Consider the following 20,474-nt stretch of genomic DNA (forward strand, 5'->3'; position numbering starts at 1 on the left):
AAAAGGTTTCTGCCATCACCTCATGACCACATTGGACCATTTCCTAGGAAGTAAAGTTCTGTGGGTACTACCAGGAGTCAGTGAAGAACACTCATTTCTGCAAAGCCCATTAACAACCTGATCCAAGAATATCAATTTAGAACTGGACCTCTGTTTCAAAAAAAAATGTTAAAGCCAGAAGGGACATTCCAGAGGAAAAGAGAAAGCAAGTTCTCAGACCCTCTTAAACCAACTGAGAAGCAGTGCACAGACGTATGTGCATAAGTGTTTATGATCCTGGTGTCCTGCTTGGCCCAGGATATTGCTAACACAACTAAACTCATTACTTTGCATAATAGTTCAATTTGAGGGTTAGTAACTGTGTTATATCCAAGGGCTGAATTGTGAAAAATATCTCCCTGGTAGATGGTGACACTTGATATCTTGCCCATAACTTGCTGTGATGTCTGTACTCACTAATAAATTCTCCAGGTATGTGTATGGGAGGCTTTCCAGAGGCTAATGATAACCTTCTCGCTTACATGCTTCCTGCCTCAGCCTCACGTGACAGGGTAAGGATGGTGGGTGGGACTAGCTGAACATAGCATTAGAGGGTACAGTAGGTCAGGCCTAGCAGCAAGGGTATTTGTGCATTTTCACAGGGACCCTTTCCACAAGATGTAGAAACTCCCCTAACTAAGGGAGACAGAGATATGGGAATCCCCAGGGTCTAGGGTACTATCCCTTAGCAGTCAGAGTGGAAGGCTTAGGACAGCTTTCAAAAAATTCCATCTCCAGGGACTGCTGACAGTGGGGCTCTGAGTGAATCTTTGCTTGCTCTAGCTTGAAGTCAGAACTAGAGGAAAGGAAATGGGTCAATTCGGTACCAAATGATGGTCTGAGTAAAGGGTAAGGGCCTCAAAATAGAAGTGACCAGAATTTTTTCAAGCAGTCCAAAATTTTAGTTTATATGATAAAGTTTGATGATAGCATAAAAAGAACTGGTCAGTGAGTACTGTACCGGGTACCACTTTGCCAGATTCAAAGTTGTGTTTACAACTGGTTTAAAACTGGATGGGCAAGGGTTGCTGGGCAGTGTTGTATAGGGACTCAAGAGCAGTTACCAAGAGTATCCAAGGGAGAATGGTGGCTGAGAAGCAAAAACGTTATTAATAAACCAAAGTGAAAAGCCAAATAAGAGTTGGAAAACCGGGGAAGGCAAGAGGAAGGTCTCTCAGATGGAGGCCAGCAAACCTATACTGGAGGCAGAGGCTCTGTGCACCTGGGGATGACTGGTTCTGAGAGCTACCAGCCCAGGTAGAATGCAAAAGGAACCTAAACCAGAAGACAGCCAGGTGTTTAACTGCTGAGTTGTGATGGATGTGTTGCCTTGGAAAAGAACTCTTCCTCCACACAGTACTCAAATCTCTGCTTGCTGTGCAATAAAAAATGTCAGCGTCTTACTCACACTAAAAGTAGAGACTCAACGCCTAAGGTCCACAAAAACAAGAGGGACCTAGGTGATGGGATTTCCACCTGGCCCTACTGCCCAGCCTCAACTTCTTCCTTCCAGAACTCTTATCCCTCCAAGTTCAGCAGGGGTTCTGAAAAGCAGTAGAGTCTTCCCAGGTAAGGCTCTCTCTCATTAGAGAGAGTCATGACTCTTCCAGCAATGGCCTTTTTGGGCCAGCACTTTAGTTTCATTGTTAGCAAAACTTTCTCCAGGTTTCTAGTACATGATTAATGCCCATCGTGGAATTCCTGTGCTGATATGATTTGTCCCTATTTACACCTTCTTTTAATGATTTCAATAGGAATTTGAGGACAAAGTAACTCTGGCTCACTCAGCTGTTGATTGCAGGCTCAGGCCCTAATGAGAAAAAGAAATGGGGCAGGTGGGGATAGGAGTGCCCAGCAGGGATAGGCTGCCTAAAATTCTTCACTCAGGACTTGCACTGACATGCAACTTAGGCCCAAGATGCCCTTCCAGACCTCCCTCCCCGTAACTTATGCAGTTCACATCCACCAACCTATCTTTCCATCCCCACCAGTCCCTGCCAGGCTCACCACCATCCTCCCAGGAAGTCAGAACAGTCGCTCTGATAGGGCAGCAAGAAGAAACAGCAGACTTAGTAGGGGCAGTTGGAGAGCTAAGAGGAAAAGTGAAAAAGAGAAATGACCTTTAAGAAGGAGGAGAGGTTGGGAGGGGTGGGAAGGGACAGACTGGGATTTCAAAATTTGTAGATACAGACAGGCATATGTAGAACAGATAAACAAGATTATATGGTATAGCACAGGGAAATATATACAAGCCCTGTGGAAGCTCACAGTGAAAAAATATGTGACAATGAATATATGTATGTTCATGTATAACTGAAAAATTGTGCTCTACACTGGAATTTGACACAACATTGTAAAATGACTATAACTCAATAAAAAATGTTTTTAAAAAAAGGAGGAGAGGTCAATGACATTCAATGCTGTGTAACATCAGGTAGCATGGCAAATGAGAAGATGGCAGTGAAGAGGTGACTGGTTCTCTTCAAAAGAGCTGTTTACACGAGAGTGGCTGGGTGAAAATGGAATTGCACGGGATTGAGTGAGTGTGAGCATATGTGGACAACTTTTTGAAAGTTTGCCTCCGAAGAAAAGAGAGCCCAGATACTATTTATTAAGCACTTTTTTTTTTTTTACCAGGTACTGAGAGAACTCATCAATCCTCCTCCCCTAAAACCACAAGGTTAGTATTTATAAGCAAGGAAACTGAGCCTGCCTACAGGTGGCAGAATTAGGATTTAAAACCCAGATCTCTCCATTACTCCATGTGGCTTCTAATTAGAGATGTAAGACTAGAATTCCAGAGGGACAATTCCAGAATTTCAAAGTAATGATTGCTAAGAGAGTAGAGAAGGAGCAGGTCAACTATGCCTGTGAATGTCCAAGAAGCTCTCACAAAGAAAAGGACAGATGAACTGATCTGAAAGGTAAAGGGGAAGGCGTTTGCCAAGGGGATAAGTTGCAGGGAGTTGGAAGAAAGGGCTGAGACATCTCTAGAAGAGGAAAAGCATACTTGAGTGAGCCTAGCATTTTGAAAGAACAGTATGATTTACTGTCTCTGAGAAGTGGGGAGCATGTGGACAGAGGGTGGAAAGAAAGATTGTAAAGAAAACAGAAGCCAGGTCATTTAGATTGTTTATCATGCTAATGAATTTCAATTTTATCTTGTAGGAAGCAGAGAGCCATTGAAGAATTTAAGTAAGGTAATAACATGAGCAGATATGTGTTTTAGAAAGATCACTCTAGAGGCCATGGGGTGGGTGATGGGCTGGGAGCCAGTGAGGGAGCATCTGAGGGTACAGGGGAGGACTGAAAAGAGGGTGAATGGCATAGATGTTTGAGAGAGGAGATCAACATCAAGTGATGTTGTACAATGAGGCTCCTGCCATAAGTGCCTCAGTCAGGGTGATAAAATTCACCAAAACAGAGATACAGGAGGAAGAACAGACCTGAGGAGGAAATGTGAGTTTATTTATCTTTGTGTGCCTAGAGCCCAGCCTAGGGCCTGACTTACTAGGAAAGCATCAAATCTAGGCTGTCAGGAGTTTGGTTTTAATGTTTTATTTGAAGTAGGTATGTGACATATAGGTGAAGATGTTTGGTCAGTGGTTAGATATAGAGGTCGGAAGCTTAGAACAGAGGTGCAGGCTTCAGATGTGGCTTTATGCATCAAGACATTAAGTGTAAGAGTGAGAAGAGAAGACAAATGATAGACTGCAGAAAACAAGACAAGAAAGAACATCCAGAGAGGTAGGAGAATGAGGAGAGTGTAGTCTCATTAAAATTAATAAATGAGTTTCCAGAAAGAAAGGGCCAGAAGAGTCATGCTGCAGAGATGCCCAATGAAAGTGTGTGTACATGGGACTTGGTAAGTAGGTTTTCATTGCTCAACTGAGTAAAAGAATTTCAGCTGAGCAGTGATGGTGAAAAGAAGATTGATCTGGGCTGAGAAGTGAATGGGGAGGTTAGAAAATATAAACAGCAACTAAATCCCATGTTTCCAAGAAACTTGGCCATGAAGGAAAAAGATAGCACAAGTTTGAGGTAAAGTTGATTTCTGTGTTTCTTTATTATAAGAAGAAAGAAGGGGGAGGGTATAGCCCAGTGGTAGAATGCATGCTTAGCGTGCACATGGTCCTGGGTTCAATCCCCAGTACCTCCATTAAAAACAACAACAACAAAAAAGAAACTTAAGTACACTTATGATTGGGGGAGGGTCTAATGGATAAGGAGTAATTGAAGAGGTTAGGGAAAAAAGGCCCTGTACAAGGGGGTGGATAAGGATAGCATTAAAAAAAATACGAAAAGAGGTTAGCTTCAGACTCAGAGAGAGTAGGCCTTCTGATAAAGGAGAGGGAAAGATGGATTCATGCAGGTGCAGGTACATGTAAGTTGGAACGTATCGGAAGATACATTGAGTTGGAACAATGTTATTTTTGTTTAATGTTTAAAAATAATAACATTGTAGTATGGTGTTTGTAACATAAGTAGAAGTAAAATGTATAAACATAAATAGCAGTAATATAAAGGCTAGAAGGGGACATACAGAAGTACACTATTATAAGGTTCTTATACTATATGTGAAGGGGTATAATATCACTTGAAAGCAGACTTGATAAGTTGATATATATATTATAAACTCTAAAGTAACCACGAATATAGTAAAACAAAGAGTGATGGCTAATAAGCCAACAAAGGAGACAAAATGGAATCATTTAAAAATATTCAATTTATCTGAAAGAAGGCATAAAAAGAGGAAAGGACATCAAAGAGAAAAGGGATTTAAAAAAATGGAACAATGGGAAGACATCTTGTTTTTACGGATCAGAAGAATTAATATTGTTATCGTGTCCATACAACCCAAAGCCATCTAAGATTCAATGCAATCCCCCTCAAAATACCAATGGCATTCTTCACGGAAATAGTAAAAACAATCCTAAAATTTTTATGAAACCACGAAAGACCCCAAATAGCCGAAGAAATCCTGAAGAAAAAGAACAAAGCTGGAGGTATCACACTTCCTGATTTCAAGCTATACTGCCATGTGTACATCTTAAACTTGCACAATGTTATATGTCAAATATATTTCAAATTTTAAAATTATGTTTACTTGCAATCCAGAGATTAGAGGAAGAATCTGGGTAAACAGTTGAGCTAAATTCTCACTGATTGTAAATTGGGCCTTCACATTTTATTTTCTCTGGTTTTGCTTTGTGGAACCAAGAGTGACAAATGAAATAATAAATGTTTCCCAAATCCTAAATTATATTGTTAAGAAAATTTTCATAAAATTGGAGGCATGGGGTAACTATAATTGATGAGAGAAATGTAATATTTGGTAACCACTGAAAAGACAACCTATTCTTAATGGATGACTAGGAAAATTAATTAACAGTGGGAGAAATAAATTTGATATGTTGGAGAAAAAAAGGACAGTGGAGACAAATAGAAACAAATAAATAGCAAGATGGTAGATTTAAATCATTAAATGCAAATGGCCTAAATACCTCAATTAAAAAGCAGAGACTGGCAGACTGGCTTAAAAAACCATGAGGAAGACTGTTCTTTTTCTGAGAGAAAGGGAGAAAAAAAGAGGACAAAGACAAAGCAAATTCTAAGATAATATTATAAGTGATTTTGCCATGATGAATGAGGGTGTTAGTCACAAAATACTTACCCTTCTTAGAAAGGAACAATATTGGACTATATACCAATTATCAGTGGAAATTGGAATGGGTAGAAAAAGTGGGATTGAGAATTTGAGAAAAGAAATTTTTCTTAAAGCAACTACTAAAGGGAAATACACTGGTGAGTCCACACATAATGAGGTGAAGTGTCAACCACTGAAGAAGGTTCAGGCAGTCCAGTTTGGGGCCAAAGTTCCACTTAATTGTTATAAGTTATGATGACTTAACTGGTCTCTACAAGAAGTCTAGGCCTATCTGAACAGAATGTATAGCTGAAATTCAGCAAGGTTTAAGGCAACATTGATCTTGTACATGATCTTTATCCTTTTTCCCAGTAATTAGCTTGAATAAAAAAACCGTTCATGTAAATGTAAATTTTAATATGACCCAACTCTTCATTTCTGGAGTCAAAAACCAGAAGAAATCGTATTTAGAAGACAAACTGGGAAAAAGTGCACGACTCTTCTCCTCCAGGGCAGAAGAGCCCTTTCGCAGGTCTGCTGCCCCTTCCCCAGCCAGACTTGAACTTAGGACAAGATGCTTCCCTGCTAAGCCAGCCCCAGGACCCTAACATCACTCACCTCTACCACTCAGGGTGGGGGACATAGAGCTGAAGGTATGTGGGGATGAGGGGAAGAGATATGCTCTCAAGAAGCCTAGTTTCCTTTCAGCAAGTATATTCTCTATTTTATGGAAATTCAACCTCTCTGGCCCTAGACCTTTTAGCATGCCTCTGATCCAACAGCTTTCCAGCCTCCTTCCTAACATTTTAGGAAAAACTGGCCTTCCCACTACCAAGGCAAATCCTCCAACTCTTGATCTCAATTCCACTTCCTGACAACTCCTAAGGGCTTATCTGACAATTATTTATCTCACTATCTCTATCCCCTTCCATCATCCATTCCTTCTCTTTCTCTGACTCTCCTGGCTCCTTCTTTCAACCATCAAATGTGCTCAAGTTCACTACTTCTTAATAACAAACACCCCTCACCACTACCAAACTTTTAAAATTCTAACAACAGAAAGAATCCTCACTAAAATGTTTGTGTTTTGCTGAATTGCTCTATAGAAATGGCTAAGTTCAGAAAGTAATGAAAAGAAAGAGAAGCTAAAATCAATTTGCACTGAAGATCAGGTTAAGGATATCCCAAGGAACAGAAGATCAGAAGTAAGAGAAGATAAGATAAAGACAGGGGTCTGAGTGTGTTTCCTGAGAATGGCTGGCCTTAATTACCAAATCATATTGATTCTACTCCAAAAGTGTATCTACTGAATTCTGCATATTATGGAATTCTTGCATGTATACTATGGGTAGAGCATTCTATCAGGTGCTATAGGAGATAAAAGGATGGAATAGACACGAATCCTGCAATGTACATATAAGCCTGTAACACAGTGTCAAAAGCTTTAAGTGCTATTAGAGAGGATCAAATAGAATGTTATGGAAGTTTTGAGGAAGAAGGGGCCTCTTTGGAATGGGGCCAGCAAGGCTGAGGAGGACCACCATTCATGATGATATCATGAACATGCTCTTGAGTTGGGCCTTAAAAGATATGTTGCATGTGGCAGAAAGACCTAACGTGAAAAGACATTTCACTCAGGATTGATGGAAAGCGTGACACAGAGGCAGGAAATGAAAGGAGCAATTGATGATTGACTGTAAATAGAGCATAGGGGAGCACTGGAAAGGAAATTTTAAGAGTTAATGTTGGAAAATCAAGTTAAGTACAAATCATGGTTGCGGGGCAGGAGGAGTGGGAAAGACTTGAATGGCAGGCTGTGGAGCTGGATTCTGTTCAGGAGCCAGTGGGGAATGATAGAGGTTTCTCAACAAGGGAGTTCAGATTCATGCTTTAGGTAGTTCTAGTAGAATCTACATAAGGTAGGTTGGCAGCATGTGGGGAACATTGGAAACAAGAAATCTATATGGATGCTATTTGAATAGCTCAGCAGAAATAAAATAAGTTTCAAAATTCAGATTCTACTGTAGTTGATGAAAGAAGGAAAGAAAATCACACACAGAAATACATAAGGTAAATCAAATGGGGAAAATGTGTAGCTTTACTAGGATTTAAAGAAATGCAAATTATAACTTTAAAGCATGATTTTATATCTATGTAACAAATTTTTCATGTGAGAAAATATAAAGTTAGTGAGATATGAGGGAACTGGACACAGTTATACATCAGAGTTACACAGTTTAAGGTGCCAACAACAATCTGACAAAATATATCAAGGTCCTTTCAGCTAAGTACTAACATTCTTGCTTTACAGGATAAAAACTGAGGCTCAGAGAGGATAAGTAACTTGCCTAATATCCGGTAAGTGACAGAGTCAGCAGTGGAAGGAAGCCGGCTTATAGCAACTGGGGAGAGCTGATTGCTACATCCTCAGGAATTGTGCAAACCATTACGGAAAATTTCATTAAATAAAATTAAATAAATTACATTAGAATCAAGGATAATAAATACTCAAAACTCATCACTTCCTAATTATTTTGCTACATTTTACTGTTATCTAAGCTTCTGAGGTTCTCTCTTGGGTGTGTATGGTGAAAAATCTTATATAATGTGCCACTGCACATCTCTCCCCAACTCCTCATTCAGTGACATACCATCAGTAGCTTGAAATCAGCCATAATGAGAGTATTTATACTACAGGCAAGTGATACAAATCAAAGCTTGATTTATTATTTTGTCTAGATGAAGAATCGGCAAACTATGGCCTATGAGCCAGTCCATCCCACTTTGTTTTTACAAATAAAGTTTTATTAGAACACAGCAACGCCCATTTGTGTAGTATTATCTGTAGCTGCTTTCTCACTCAAACAGTAGAGTTGAGCAGTTGCGGCAGAGACCCTACAGCCCATAAAACCTGAAATACTTACTATCAAGTCCTTTACAAAAAAGTCTGCCAACCCAGGGTCTTACTAAGGTGAGCAAATATATGAACCAATATTCATGACAAAGCTACTCTTGGAGAGTCAACTCCTAAACATTTACCAGCACACCACTGGGCAGAGTTCAGATATAGACCTAAGAAGTCTGACTCTAGAATTCACATCACCCACTCTACTGCTAACCAAGGTATGAAATACTATGAAAGCATGAAACATTTACAGAAAGCTTACTGTCAATTCTTAGAAATGTGATATATAAAATAAGTGGAAAAACAAAAATACAAAATAATAATGTCCATATTCATACAGACAAACTGATATATATATATATCAATTTGTATATAGAAGTGAAGTTCTGGAAAAGATAACAGAATTTAAATATTTAAGCTTTTTTTTTGCTATGTAGTTACTGAGTTAATTCTTAAACAGAAGAAAACATATATTCACATATTCCCTTTAGAAACCATTCAATATCCTCTTCTAAGTCTCTCAGTGTATGACTTCTTCACTTTTAAAATAAATCCCCACACCCTTTTCCACACCATGGAGCACGGCTTCCATTTAATCTCTTTTACCCAAACAGCTTCTATAGACATTAATTCTGGGACTATATTCATGACCAAAATCAAAGATTTTTCTCACTCCTCCCTTGATTCCTGTTACCCAGAACATTGTGGGTTGACTGCACCTTCATTCCTGACACTTTCTTCTCTTTTAACTTCTAAGACTTTACTTTTTAATTGTCTCTATCATCTCTCATGGTGGGTCTTTCTCTATCTTTTTTTTATTTCTGATTTCTCTTTCTCCTAATCCCCAAATCTGAGTATTCCAGAAGAGCTTTTTTAAAAAAATGATACGGGTAGGCTAATTTCTAAGACTTGATTTTCTAATTGAAAAGGTCTAAAATTAGTACCTAACCTGTTGTTGTGAAAGTTAAATGAATTAATTACATAAAGCATGCTGCACAATAGTAAATACTCAATAAATGTTAGCCGTTGTTATCCCCATTGTTATTTTTGTTGTCAGTCCAACCAACGCTGATATCACTGAACTCATTACTTATGGCACAGGTTCATATAACAATTAGTTACATAAAAATAGATATATACATATGGTAATACCAGGTGGCTGTGAGTACCTTATCTCCACAATAAGATCACAAGCTCCTGAGAACAGGGCAAGTTTGACCTCTTCTGAGTCCACTGACCACACTAGCCTACCTAGGCCCTTCCTAAATAAACCAATTCCAGAACACCCATACCTCTTTTGAGTGGAGGACTCCAACCCATCCCCAAGGCTGTGTCCTTGCTCTTCGGTCCTCCTAGTTCCCTCAGAACTTACTCCTTCTTCCTGTAAGCACAGGTAGAGTTAAGGTCAGTCAGAAGGCCCTGCTGGGGGTGATGGGGATTATGAGCAGCCAAAGATCCTATGTGAGGCCATTCAGTAGCCCACAAAGCTGTGCAGAAACTAAACTGGTGAGTTACCGTGAGCTCCAGCCCTGGATTCTCTATGCCAGTCTCCACTGTGGACACAGCAATGGCTTCTCTTCCATTTGTTTTCTCCATCACCTGTTCTCCTCAACTGAAAAAACAAATTCAGGGCCAAAGCTGAAAGATTAGTTAGTTGTTCTATAATGTGGGGCTGGGGAGAAATTTTAGGGCCAGTTACCCAGAGGAAAACCAAAACTAAAAATATTTAGAGATTTAGTTGATTTCTTCACAAACTGAGAATTGAGACAATTGGAAACAAAATTCTAAAATAATAAACAAAGAATACAGACTTCTACTTCCTATTGTGAATAGCTAAGGAAGGGGAAATAAGATAGAAGAGAAATGAAGGGAGGGACATTGAATGCATCACTGGGGCCCCAGGACCTGGACTGGGCCCCAGGACCTGGACTAAAAAGGACATTTTTCGGGCCCCTAAAGGAAGGATCGGAGGCCAACTACTCCGTTTAGACACCAGGAGGCCCCACTGAGCTGTGTTAAGTAAGAAGAAAACAGAAAGGGAGGAAGAGGGCTGGGAAGACCACAGACCCCAACATATTGCTGAGAAAATAAAGATTAACAGGCTTTCAGCTTCCTCCTGACCTTAATGTAATACAGAAAATGTTTTTGGAGCATCTAAGAGAGCTCCTTATTAGATAAATAAAAGAAGCCTTCATTTAGAATAATCGGTATGAATGTTAATTATCCCATATAAAAAAAGTTTTAGCACAAAATGATAGAATCAAGAAAATAAGCAAACACTTGACCCTCACTATAAGCAACCCTAGCAGACAAACATTCAAATTTATAATTTAGTTTCATCTTAGACATTTCTTTACTTTGTAGAAATTTTCCTTGCCTATGGAATAGTGGGGGGTTTTTTTGTTTAACTGTGATCTCTTCAACCATTTAAATCATACTTTGATTAAACACACATAAACAGACAACTTTTGTTATATAAATTGGGGCCTTCCTATACAGGCACACAACTACTTGAATTTGGTCTAAATATGATCAGTTAAGATACTTAACAAATCAGGTTCCTGCCCTCCCTCAACACCCTTACTTACTCCAGTTTGTAGGATTCCTTCCGGTGCCTCAGTGAAAGACAAAAAGAAGAACTTAGCTCCAAGAGACCATGAATCTGAAGGGAGGGGCTGGGAATGAGGGACAGGGGTGTCCTGATTGGCTCATTTTGCCTTGGGCCCTCCTTTGCTGTGCCTGCCCTTCCCTGTAGAGGAGGAGTGCAGCTCTCAAGTTAAATATTTATATGTTTTAAAGACTATTTTGCAAGGTCAGGTTGAAGAATTCTGCAGGGATTCCTCACAGGCTCATCAGCAGAAGCACTGCTCAGCACTGAACTAGGCATGGGGGGAGTATGTAAAAGAAAAATAAGAGAAAAGTCTCTGCACTCAGAAAACTTACCCTCACTTTGTACTGGAAGGACAGTTCCTAGAAAACAACAGAATGCAGGACTGTACGTGATTCAATTCTAAACGACTGCTAGAAAGTCTTTATTAATCCACTTAACAAGTATTTATTAAGTATTCACGATCACCCAGGCACTGATTTGGGTGCTGAGGACATCCAGATGAATGGGATATTGTCCCTGCCATGATGGAACTTAAAAAATCAGTGAGGAAAGACAGATGTGTCCAAAAGGCTTCACAAAGCTGGTAATGTTGGCCCTGAGTGTGGAAAGTCTTGAAAGATAAGTAGAGGATCACTGATGGGGAAGGAGAAAGATATACTACCAGAGGGAGAAACTCAAACAAAGGTACAGAGGTGAAGCCTTCCCTGACGTGCTAAGGAGGTTGTAAAACTTAGCTAATAAATAGAGGGAAATTTTGAGAAACTAATGAAGGAGGGACAAAATAAAGTAAGAAATCAGTTAAGGAATGGAGGGGGGAAATGTGAATGGGATGGGGGTGGTTTATCAAGAAACAAGTCTAGAGATGCAATCAAGTACCAGATGGTGGTGGGCTCTGTAAGCCAGGCTAAACATCTGGGGTTTTTTGGAACCAAATGGGGAGACAGGATGAGGACGGAGTGGGAGGATGCACACTGGGAACAGGGAGACCAGTCAGGAGACAAAAGCAGTGGTCCAGGTCAGACATGGTGAGGCTCTAACAAAGCAGTAGATGGAGAGAAGGAAACAAATCTACAGGAGGTGGCGATTGATTGGGCATGAGAGAATAAATGAAAGGGGGAAGTTAATTCTTCAAAATTGTTCAAAATGGTCTAGTTTCTGCCTTCTCTTACCTGCCAGTAATACTGAGCTGCATGTTCCCTAAATACCCAATGTTCCCTTGTCCCTGTGTGACTATGCTTGTATCTGCCCCTCCTCCTGTCTCTAACACCCTGCCCCTGTTTACCGAGCAAATCCCTACACCGCCTTCAAGTCTGTGTTGCAAAGCCACCCTCTTCCATGAAGCTTTCTAGGACCCCTTCCAGACGAGACTTAAGACTCTTGCTCCGCACTTCTACTGCAACACGCTCTTGCAGACGTCTACAGAACACACAGTATTCTAAACGTTGACTTGTCTCCCGCTACACCCTGATTGCCTCAAGCCCAGGCTCTCTGTCTTGTTCATCACTGTATCCCCCGACTCAAATGCCTGCCACAATATTAGGCAATCAATAAATATTTGTAAAATAAGTGGAAAAAACAAAAACAGACAACACACACAGAATTCTGGCTTAGATTATTGGCTATGTAGATGATGATAGCAATCACCAGAATAGGAAAACGTATCTCTATTGTCCTAGCTTCATGCACGTGCGCACACACACACACACACACACCACAAAAGCCCTAGCAAAGTAAATGTGTGTTATATTCTGCAACCTAGAGCAACGCATTTTGCCTCCCTGGGCCCCTTCCATAATTCCTGCCCTGCCTAATTGCCTAATGCTATCTCACAAGATTATTCTGAAAATTAAGTAATTTAATATAGAAAAGGAATCTGGAAAACAGTAGATGAACTTACAGTTATAAACTACTATTGTTAAGTTCTTACAGTAACTCAGGAAAAAGATATTTTCAAGGGGACATATGACTACAATCTCAACATGACTATGAAGTCTCTCTTACTCATCATGGCTCACACTTTATCTCTGAGTTTCATTTTTACCTTAGATAACTGCCAGTTCTGGAGCCAGGCATAGTTATAGGTACAGAGCTTGCTGTTCAGTCCAGGTGAAACGATGCCAGTCATCACATCTCTCTTCTCTTGTCCTCTCTCTTCTCTCTTTCTTTTTTCTATAGAAGGTGTAAAAATACATGTTCATCTTCTAAATGCTGGGTACAGCACTCATCTCATATTTCCAGGGGATCCAAGTTTCCTTTCGATGCAGGTACTACGAAAAACACCCACCTGCCAAGAGGAAGATAATTAATCAGGCTGGTACCTCCCATCAATTAACTGCTGGCTCACAGGCTTGGGCTTCATTGTTTAAATGTTTCCTTTTTGTATTATCACTTATAGTTAAACTCTCTTAAAGTACAGATCAGGAAGAATGAAATGATTTACCCAGAGTCAACAGCTAGTTAGTAGCTAAGTCAAACCCATATCCTGGGATCCTCAATCCAGATTCTGTGCTATTTCTGGGCTGTGGGATAAAAAGGAAGAGATGCTTCTGTTTCTGCAGCCTTTTACAGTCTTTCAGAAGATTCTCCTATACTTTCACTGCTCATCTTCATAACATTTCTGTAAGCAAGTGAACTACCAATGCTATTTTAGGTGCAAAGAAAATTAGATTCAAAAAAGATGGGCAGTTTGTCTAAAGTCATACAGCTGGTTAGGGGAGAGCCAGGATTAGAGGCTAGCTCTGGTCATTGCCATGGAAGCTTGGTCTTATAGCTCTCCTGAAGTCTGGGGGTTACTCCCAGAAAACCAGGCAGCCTGCCACAAACCCCTCTGGGAAATAAGTAGGGTATAAATAAGATCTGATTTTATTCTTTCTGCTTTTACCTCTCCTTTGATTACTAGTGGAAGCAAGCAGAACGAGAGAGAATACCAAAACTTCCAGTTGTGGTCTTAATAATGTAGCTTGCATTTAACTAACCCTCCCACTAAAAACAACTAAAAAGACTAGATAGACAAATATATAAATCAACATTTTGAAAGCACTGCAGAGCAACCAATGGAGGCAGGACTTGAACGTCTATGATCCTTCAGAGAAGAGAAGCACAAGGGTTGAGTTCCACATTCATCCTAGCTTTTTTTCTGAGGACATTTTATTTTTCAAACCACAATGCAGAGAAATAATATTCAAGTAGTCCTTTTGAAGGCAAAAAAAAAAAAAATCATAAAAAGAAGAGAACCATGAAGGAGCCTAAAAACCTGCAGCCAAATTTCCAAGTCATTGGCAAACTCAAAAGTTTTACATATTCAAAACAATACACCAAGATGCTCAGTGAAAAACAGTAGCTCAAGTGCTTAAAGGCCTGAGCAGAGATTTCAGCAACTGTGTGCAATGCTGGAGAGACAAACATTAGTTTCAAGCTCCAGTGAAGATGACAAACACATGAGACATTCTATTGAGACCCCAGAAGGACTATAGCCTAGTAATAAGAAACTGCAGTGGGTGATGGCTTGATGGCCTCAACATCCTTTGTTTACTAAAGTGGCTGGTGACATGCCTTGTAAACAGCACCTCCTCTTGGTCATAAATTCAACCAACATTTGGGAGGCATTTCATGACCAATTTTGTCCCACCATGCTGAGAAAGCTCATTTCTAGATGAGGAGAAAATTCTGTCGATTAGCCACTCAATGCGTGATTTTTTTTTTATTAGGCCCTGTTGATAATATAAAATTATCTGGATCTCCTCTCTTACTAGTCTACTATGATCCAGGAAGCGTTGCCCCTTGTTGCTTCTTCCCATATGTAGGGTTGCACTATTACAATTATTCTATGTACATTTATGTATATGATCAACTGCCTCAAGATGTTTAGCCATCATTAATTTTGTCGGAGGCTTGGTTACACATTGGGTAATGTGAGAGACAATAAATAATATAAAATAGACAAGATATAAGTAATATAGCTAGTAACACTAATAAGGTCACAGTACAGCAGAGAGAGGCACAAAGCATAAACAATTTGAAAACAAAGAGAATAAATTAAAACAATGATTAGTGTAACTGGTTGTAATCTGGTCACAATAAACCATCAAGTCCACAGGAGAAGCCAAATTCTGGAGGGATAGGATAGAGAGAAAAAGATAAATGTTTCATCTTTGTTTACAACCTGTTGTAGGTCATAGCTACTGTAAGAGAAATGCTTTTCTTGGAAAGCAAAGATTAAAAGTCAGTATATTTCAGAAAAAAAGTCATAACATTGTACATCATATTTATCAGTTCATTCGGTCCCATGTAATTAACTATTATTGATCTGGATGAAGTCATCAGGTTTTTCATTAGGGTTTTGTAATTTCTTACCCAGTTTAGTGATACTGTAAGCAGATAGGGTAAGGGGTCCCCAGACAAAGAGTATCAGGTATGGCTTTCTTGATATAAGAGAAGCCATTTTGTGATCTACGGCTGGCGACAATGCTTGCCCTTGAACAGGTCTCAGCAATAAATGACTTTAAGGGAAGTGAGGGAATATACAGGAACAAAGGAAAAGCAGCCAAGAAACTATAATGCAGGGATAAAACATAGTCCTAGTTCGTCCTGAGGGAATGTACATAACAATCTGATACACATCTTTGAGTTTTGCAAGAACTAAGGCTCCCATCCAGGTGGAGGATGGAACAATGATGTTGACCTTATCTGACTTCAGTCAACTACAGCTTGAACTCTGTTAACCTTTGCCCCAATTCTATGCTGAATTCTCCTCTGCTCAAGCCCCCTCATGAATATACATGTACCCTTAGCTTAAAACTTCCCCAGTTTTGCTACTGGGGAGGCACTGCTTTGGGACAGATCCCCAGTGTTCTCCTTACTTGCTGCAAGGAATAAATCTTTCCTTCTCCTAATCTTTGGCTTGGTTGTATTTTTTGGTTCAACACCTGCAGCCAAGAGGTGAACTCAGTTTTTTGGGTAACATTATGATCTAAAAGTTATCAGAAACTTAATTTGTCAAAAAGCCCTTTTTATGAATCTTCTTGAAGATCTTCATTTTATAAAAGCTTCCAGAGTAAAAACAATGACTGTTTATAAATGACAAAAGGCTTAAAATGGCATGTTAAAGATCTGATTAGAATATAATTAGAATATAATTGACAATGTCGACTAAAATAAACGCGGGGCCTAAAAAGTTGAGAGTTAGATTTTATTTGGTGGGAGGACTTGAGCCTCTCAGGTCGCTCTGAGGGACTGCTCCGAAGAGGTAGGGGAGGAGTTAGACTATATAGGAGCTTTACAACAAAGACCAGGTAATTGGAACAATAAAAGATTAAGTTGTTATCTAAAGAAAAGCAGGCATCTCAAGTTAAAGAATTTAGTGCTTTTCTATGTATGGGAGGAAGCAAACATTTCAGCTCACTGAATTCATTCCTTTGACAAGCACCTAGCTAACTAGGGCCAGTATCTTGTCCTTTCTTATTCTGAGTCCCCTCAGCACCATTGTGAGTGGCTGCAGAGGCCGGGCTGCAGGCTTGTCTTCACTGCGGCAGCGGCTGATGACTTGATGGCTTCAGCACTCTTTGTTTACTGATAACGGTTTACAATATTTTTCGTTCACAACAAGAAACGTGGGTATTTCTGTGGCATACAATATTTAAAATAATAACTAGAATTATGACTGATAACATTATACCACGACACATCAGATTTTTAGGAATTCCATATAAATTCTGGGATATCTATATTATGACATTTACCTATACTACACAACCTAAAGTTCTTCTCCAATCACTGGACAATGCTTCTCAAGTAATTAGTTAAACATTACTTTCAGAGATGCCTCAAGATTTCTTTGAAACACCCCAGAGTTAGCTAGAGGTCAAAAAACTTCAGTTAGAATTTAATATTTGGGGAGTTGGTCAAAAATATCAAAAAGTTGGTCAGTTAGGATCGTTGGTCACTGTGAAACAATACTTATTCAACCTAACCAATGTGACAAAATATTTCAAAATCAAATACAGATTACTCAGAGATAAAAAAATTCACACAACCTGCTATCAAAAGCAGTATTCCAAGAAAACTTTGTTCTCTTAACAGAGAGAAACCAGAATCCAGTCCTGCACCAGCCGACTTTTAATAACAAAATCCATTTACCTAATTAAATTTCATCTAATCCCAGCCTGATCATGCACAAAACTTTTTCAGGGCTCCATTTCTACAAATCTTCCACAACTTTCTGTATCCATGTTAGTTTGTCCCTTATTTTACATCCAGAAACAACCAGTTCTAGGACATAATCACTCTTTTCCCCCTTGACAAAATGTATTTCCATTCCTCATGTTTCGCTGGAAACACCCATACTACTCTCCTTGCATACTAAAATGTTTCCCTTGTTATTTTTAGTAGCTTTAATTACATATTATAATTTTTAACCCATAAAACCTTAATCTCTAGCAAAAACTGACAAGCAGCAAGTAATTGTGAACTGTTTTTCATATCAGCATTTCCTGACTGGAATCTTCCATAACCTCTAGGGACAGAAAGTCATAGTGTAATTTCTTTCCTTAACATGGAAATCTTATGTCTAATAAATTCAAACATCTTTAGTTTCCTTCTTATAAGGAGACAAAGGTAGGTAAATTTAGACCTGTTTAGCAATTAATGTTCCAGTATTTTATCTTATTTGAAATGACCTGGATATTCAATGAATTTCCATCATTTAACTTAGCAAAACTCAAGTTAGCAAAAATCTGGAGAAACTATTTTAGATAGACCCAAAACATAATTATTCTTAAAGAGTTCACATGAAAACTCTTATCTAATTTACCTTTATTTTATAACTTATGAAAACATCATACTAAGTTTTTTTTTTACTGCTGATAAGCTCTGCAATAGAAATAACATGAACTTATCGATCCTCAGTAAACCTAGGTACAATAAAAGTAAGACATGTCTGTATTGATTAAACCAACAAGCTTAAGCTAGCTTTAATACCAGGCTTATACAATGAAGGTTAAGATGACAAAAGCCCTTGAGAGTTGACACAGTCAGCCAAAGATTGCTTAGAGTCCCAGTCTATTCAATTGGCCGCCGAATGTTTCTTTAAGGTCAGAATTCTGAAAAGATGTTTAATCAAGCCAGCTCTCTCTAACTTAACTGTGTACACAGTAAAGAGCCCCATCTTAGTCATTTTCAGAGAGAGATTTCCTTTAATTCCCAATTAAATAAGTACTTGTAAGTGTAAGTTCTGTACATACATACACCTGGCTTGGGGTGTTAGTTGGAGGCTGGTGGTCTGTCATTCCTTTTTTAAATTTGTTTTGAAGGGTTCATTTCCCCATTCCATGGTTGGCTTGTTGAAATAAAAATTGCTAGTGATGTCACGTGGTGGGCCAATGTGCTGTTTGTGAGCCAGGTGTTTCACCCTTCAGTTGTTTCCACCTGCCATTTTGGTAAACAAAAGATGTTGAGGCCATCATGCCATCAGACACTGCAGTTGCCCCCAACAGTGTGCCCCGAGGGGATTCAGGATGGAGAAAAACAGGATATTGGCCATAGATAGTTAAGATGCACATCAAATGAGTAATTTCAATACGCTCAGACTCTTGCATCTTCCCATCCATAGAAAAGTGCTAAAGTCATTAGCTTGAGATGTCTGGCTTTCTTTAAATAGCAGTAATCTTTTGATGTTCTATCTGTTTTTTGTTTACTTTTTTGTATGTGTGTGCAAATACTCCTATTGTATATTGGCTCCTTCCTTACCTCTTCAGACCAGTCCCTCAGAGCTATCTGAGAGGCTGTATCCCAGGCTTAAGTCCTCAGTAAATCCACTGAATGAAACATAATTTTCGACTTGTAGGTTGTGCATTTTTTTCAATCAACACATGTCAATAATTACATTAAATATAAATAGCTTAAATACACCAAAAAATAGAGATTGCCAGATTGGATTTAAAACAAACAAACAAAAAAGCAAGACCCAACTATAAGCTGTCTATAAGGAACTCATTTTAAATATAAAAATATAGACTGAAAATAAAAGGATGGGAAAAGACATATCATGGTAATACCAAAGAAAGTGGGTAGGGGAGGGCTGGAGTGTCTATAGTAACATCAGAAAAAGTAGACTTCAGAACAAAGAATATTGCCAGAGATAAAGAGGAACATTATATAACAACCCTAAATGTGTATGGACTAGACAATGTAACTTCAAAGGATACAAGGCAAAAATGGATAAAACTGAAAGGAGAAATAGACAAGTACACAATTATGATTGGAGAGTTTAATATTCTTCTCTCAATAATTTATAGCATAAGTAGAAAAAATATATGAGGAAATAGAAGACCTAAACAATATCATTAATTTACTTGACTCAACTGACATTTTTGAAACATTTCACCCAACAAGAGCAGAATATACATTGACTTGAGGAGTATACAGAATATTCTCAAAGGTAGACCACATTCTGGGGGGGAAAACCCTTAGAATATTTAAAATAACAGAAGTCATACAAAATATGTTCTAAAACAATAAAGGAATTAAACTAGGAATCTCTAACAAAAAGATACTTTGAAACTCCCCAAATATTTGAAAATTAGACAAGATAGTGGTAAATAACTCATGAGTTAAAGTCACAAGGGAAATTAGAAAACACTTTCACTGAATGGAAATGAAAAAATATCAAACTCTCTGAGATGCAACTAAAGCAGTACTTATATTAGGGGGAAAAAAATCTAAAATCAATTATCTAAGGCTTTGCCTTAAGAAACTGGAAACTGAAGAGTAAATTAAACCCAACATAGGTTGAAGGAAATAATTTAGAGCAGAAATCAAGGAAAGTGAGAACAGGGAAAACAATAAAGAAGATCAATGAAATGAAAAGCTTGATTCTTTGAAAAGATCAATTAAATTGATAAGCATCTAGCTAGAATGGTGAAGAAAAAAAGAGAAGAAACAAATTACAAATATCAGAAATAAGAGAAGAACTCACTATAGTTCCTACTACATTAAAAAGATAATAAGGGAATAATAAAAACAACTCTATGCTCATAAATTCAACAATGTACATAAAACAAATTCCATGAGACAAAAAAAAAATGCCAAAGCTAACTTCAGAGAATATAGATAACCAGCATAGTCCTATATTTATTAAAGAATGTACACTTTAAAACCTTCCAACAAAGAAAACTCCAGGTCCAGATATCTTCAAATATTCAAATGCTACCAAATATTTGAGGAAGAAATAATACCAGTTTTCATTAACTCTTCCAGAATGTAAAAAAGAAGGGAAC

The 20,474-nt window shown here is 38.6% G+C and overlaps 1 protein-coding gene across 11 annotated transcripts in view; it reads right to left on the reverse strand.

Moving 5' to 3' along the window:
- Positions 1-20,474, reverse strand: part of SLC28A2 (solute carrier family 28 member 2) — a 58,876-nt gene that overhangs the window by 16,362 nt on the left and 22,040 nt on the right. For 8 of the 11 annotated variants that reach the window (XM_032481300.1, XM_032481297.1, XM_032481299.1 and 5 more), the window contains 2 exons: positions 13,244-13,486; positions 9,884-9,972 (listed from right to left, as the gene is read on the reverse strand). In XM_032481300.1, the coding sequence (XP_032337191.1) occupies positions 9,884-9,972; positions 13,244-13,327 (173 nt within the window). In that variant the 5' untranslated portion in view covers positions 13,328-13,486. Of the gene's footprint in view, positions 1-9,883; positions 9,973-10,106; positions 10,204-11,179; positions 11,236-13,243; positions 13,487-20,474 lie in introns of those variants that run through there. The other 3 variants (XM_014568297.2, XM_006174741.3, XM_032481301.1) reach the window with 3 other exon arrangements.

Source organism: Camelus ferus, chromosome 6, assembly GCF_009834535.1.
Source record: "Camelus ferus isolate YT-003-E chromosome 6, BCGSAC_Cfer_1.0, whole genome shotgun sequence".
NCBI lineage: Eukaryota > Metazoa > Chordata > Mammalia > Artiodactyla > Camelidae > Camelus > Camelus ferus.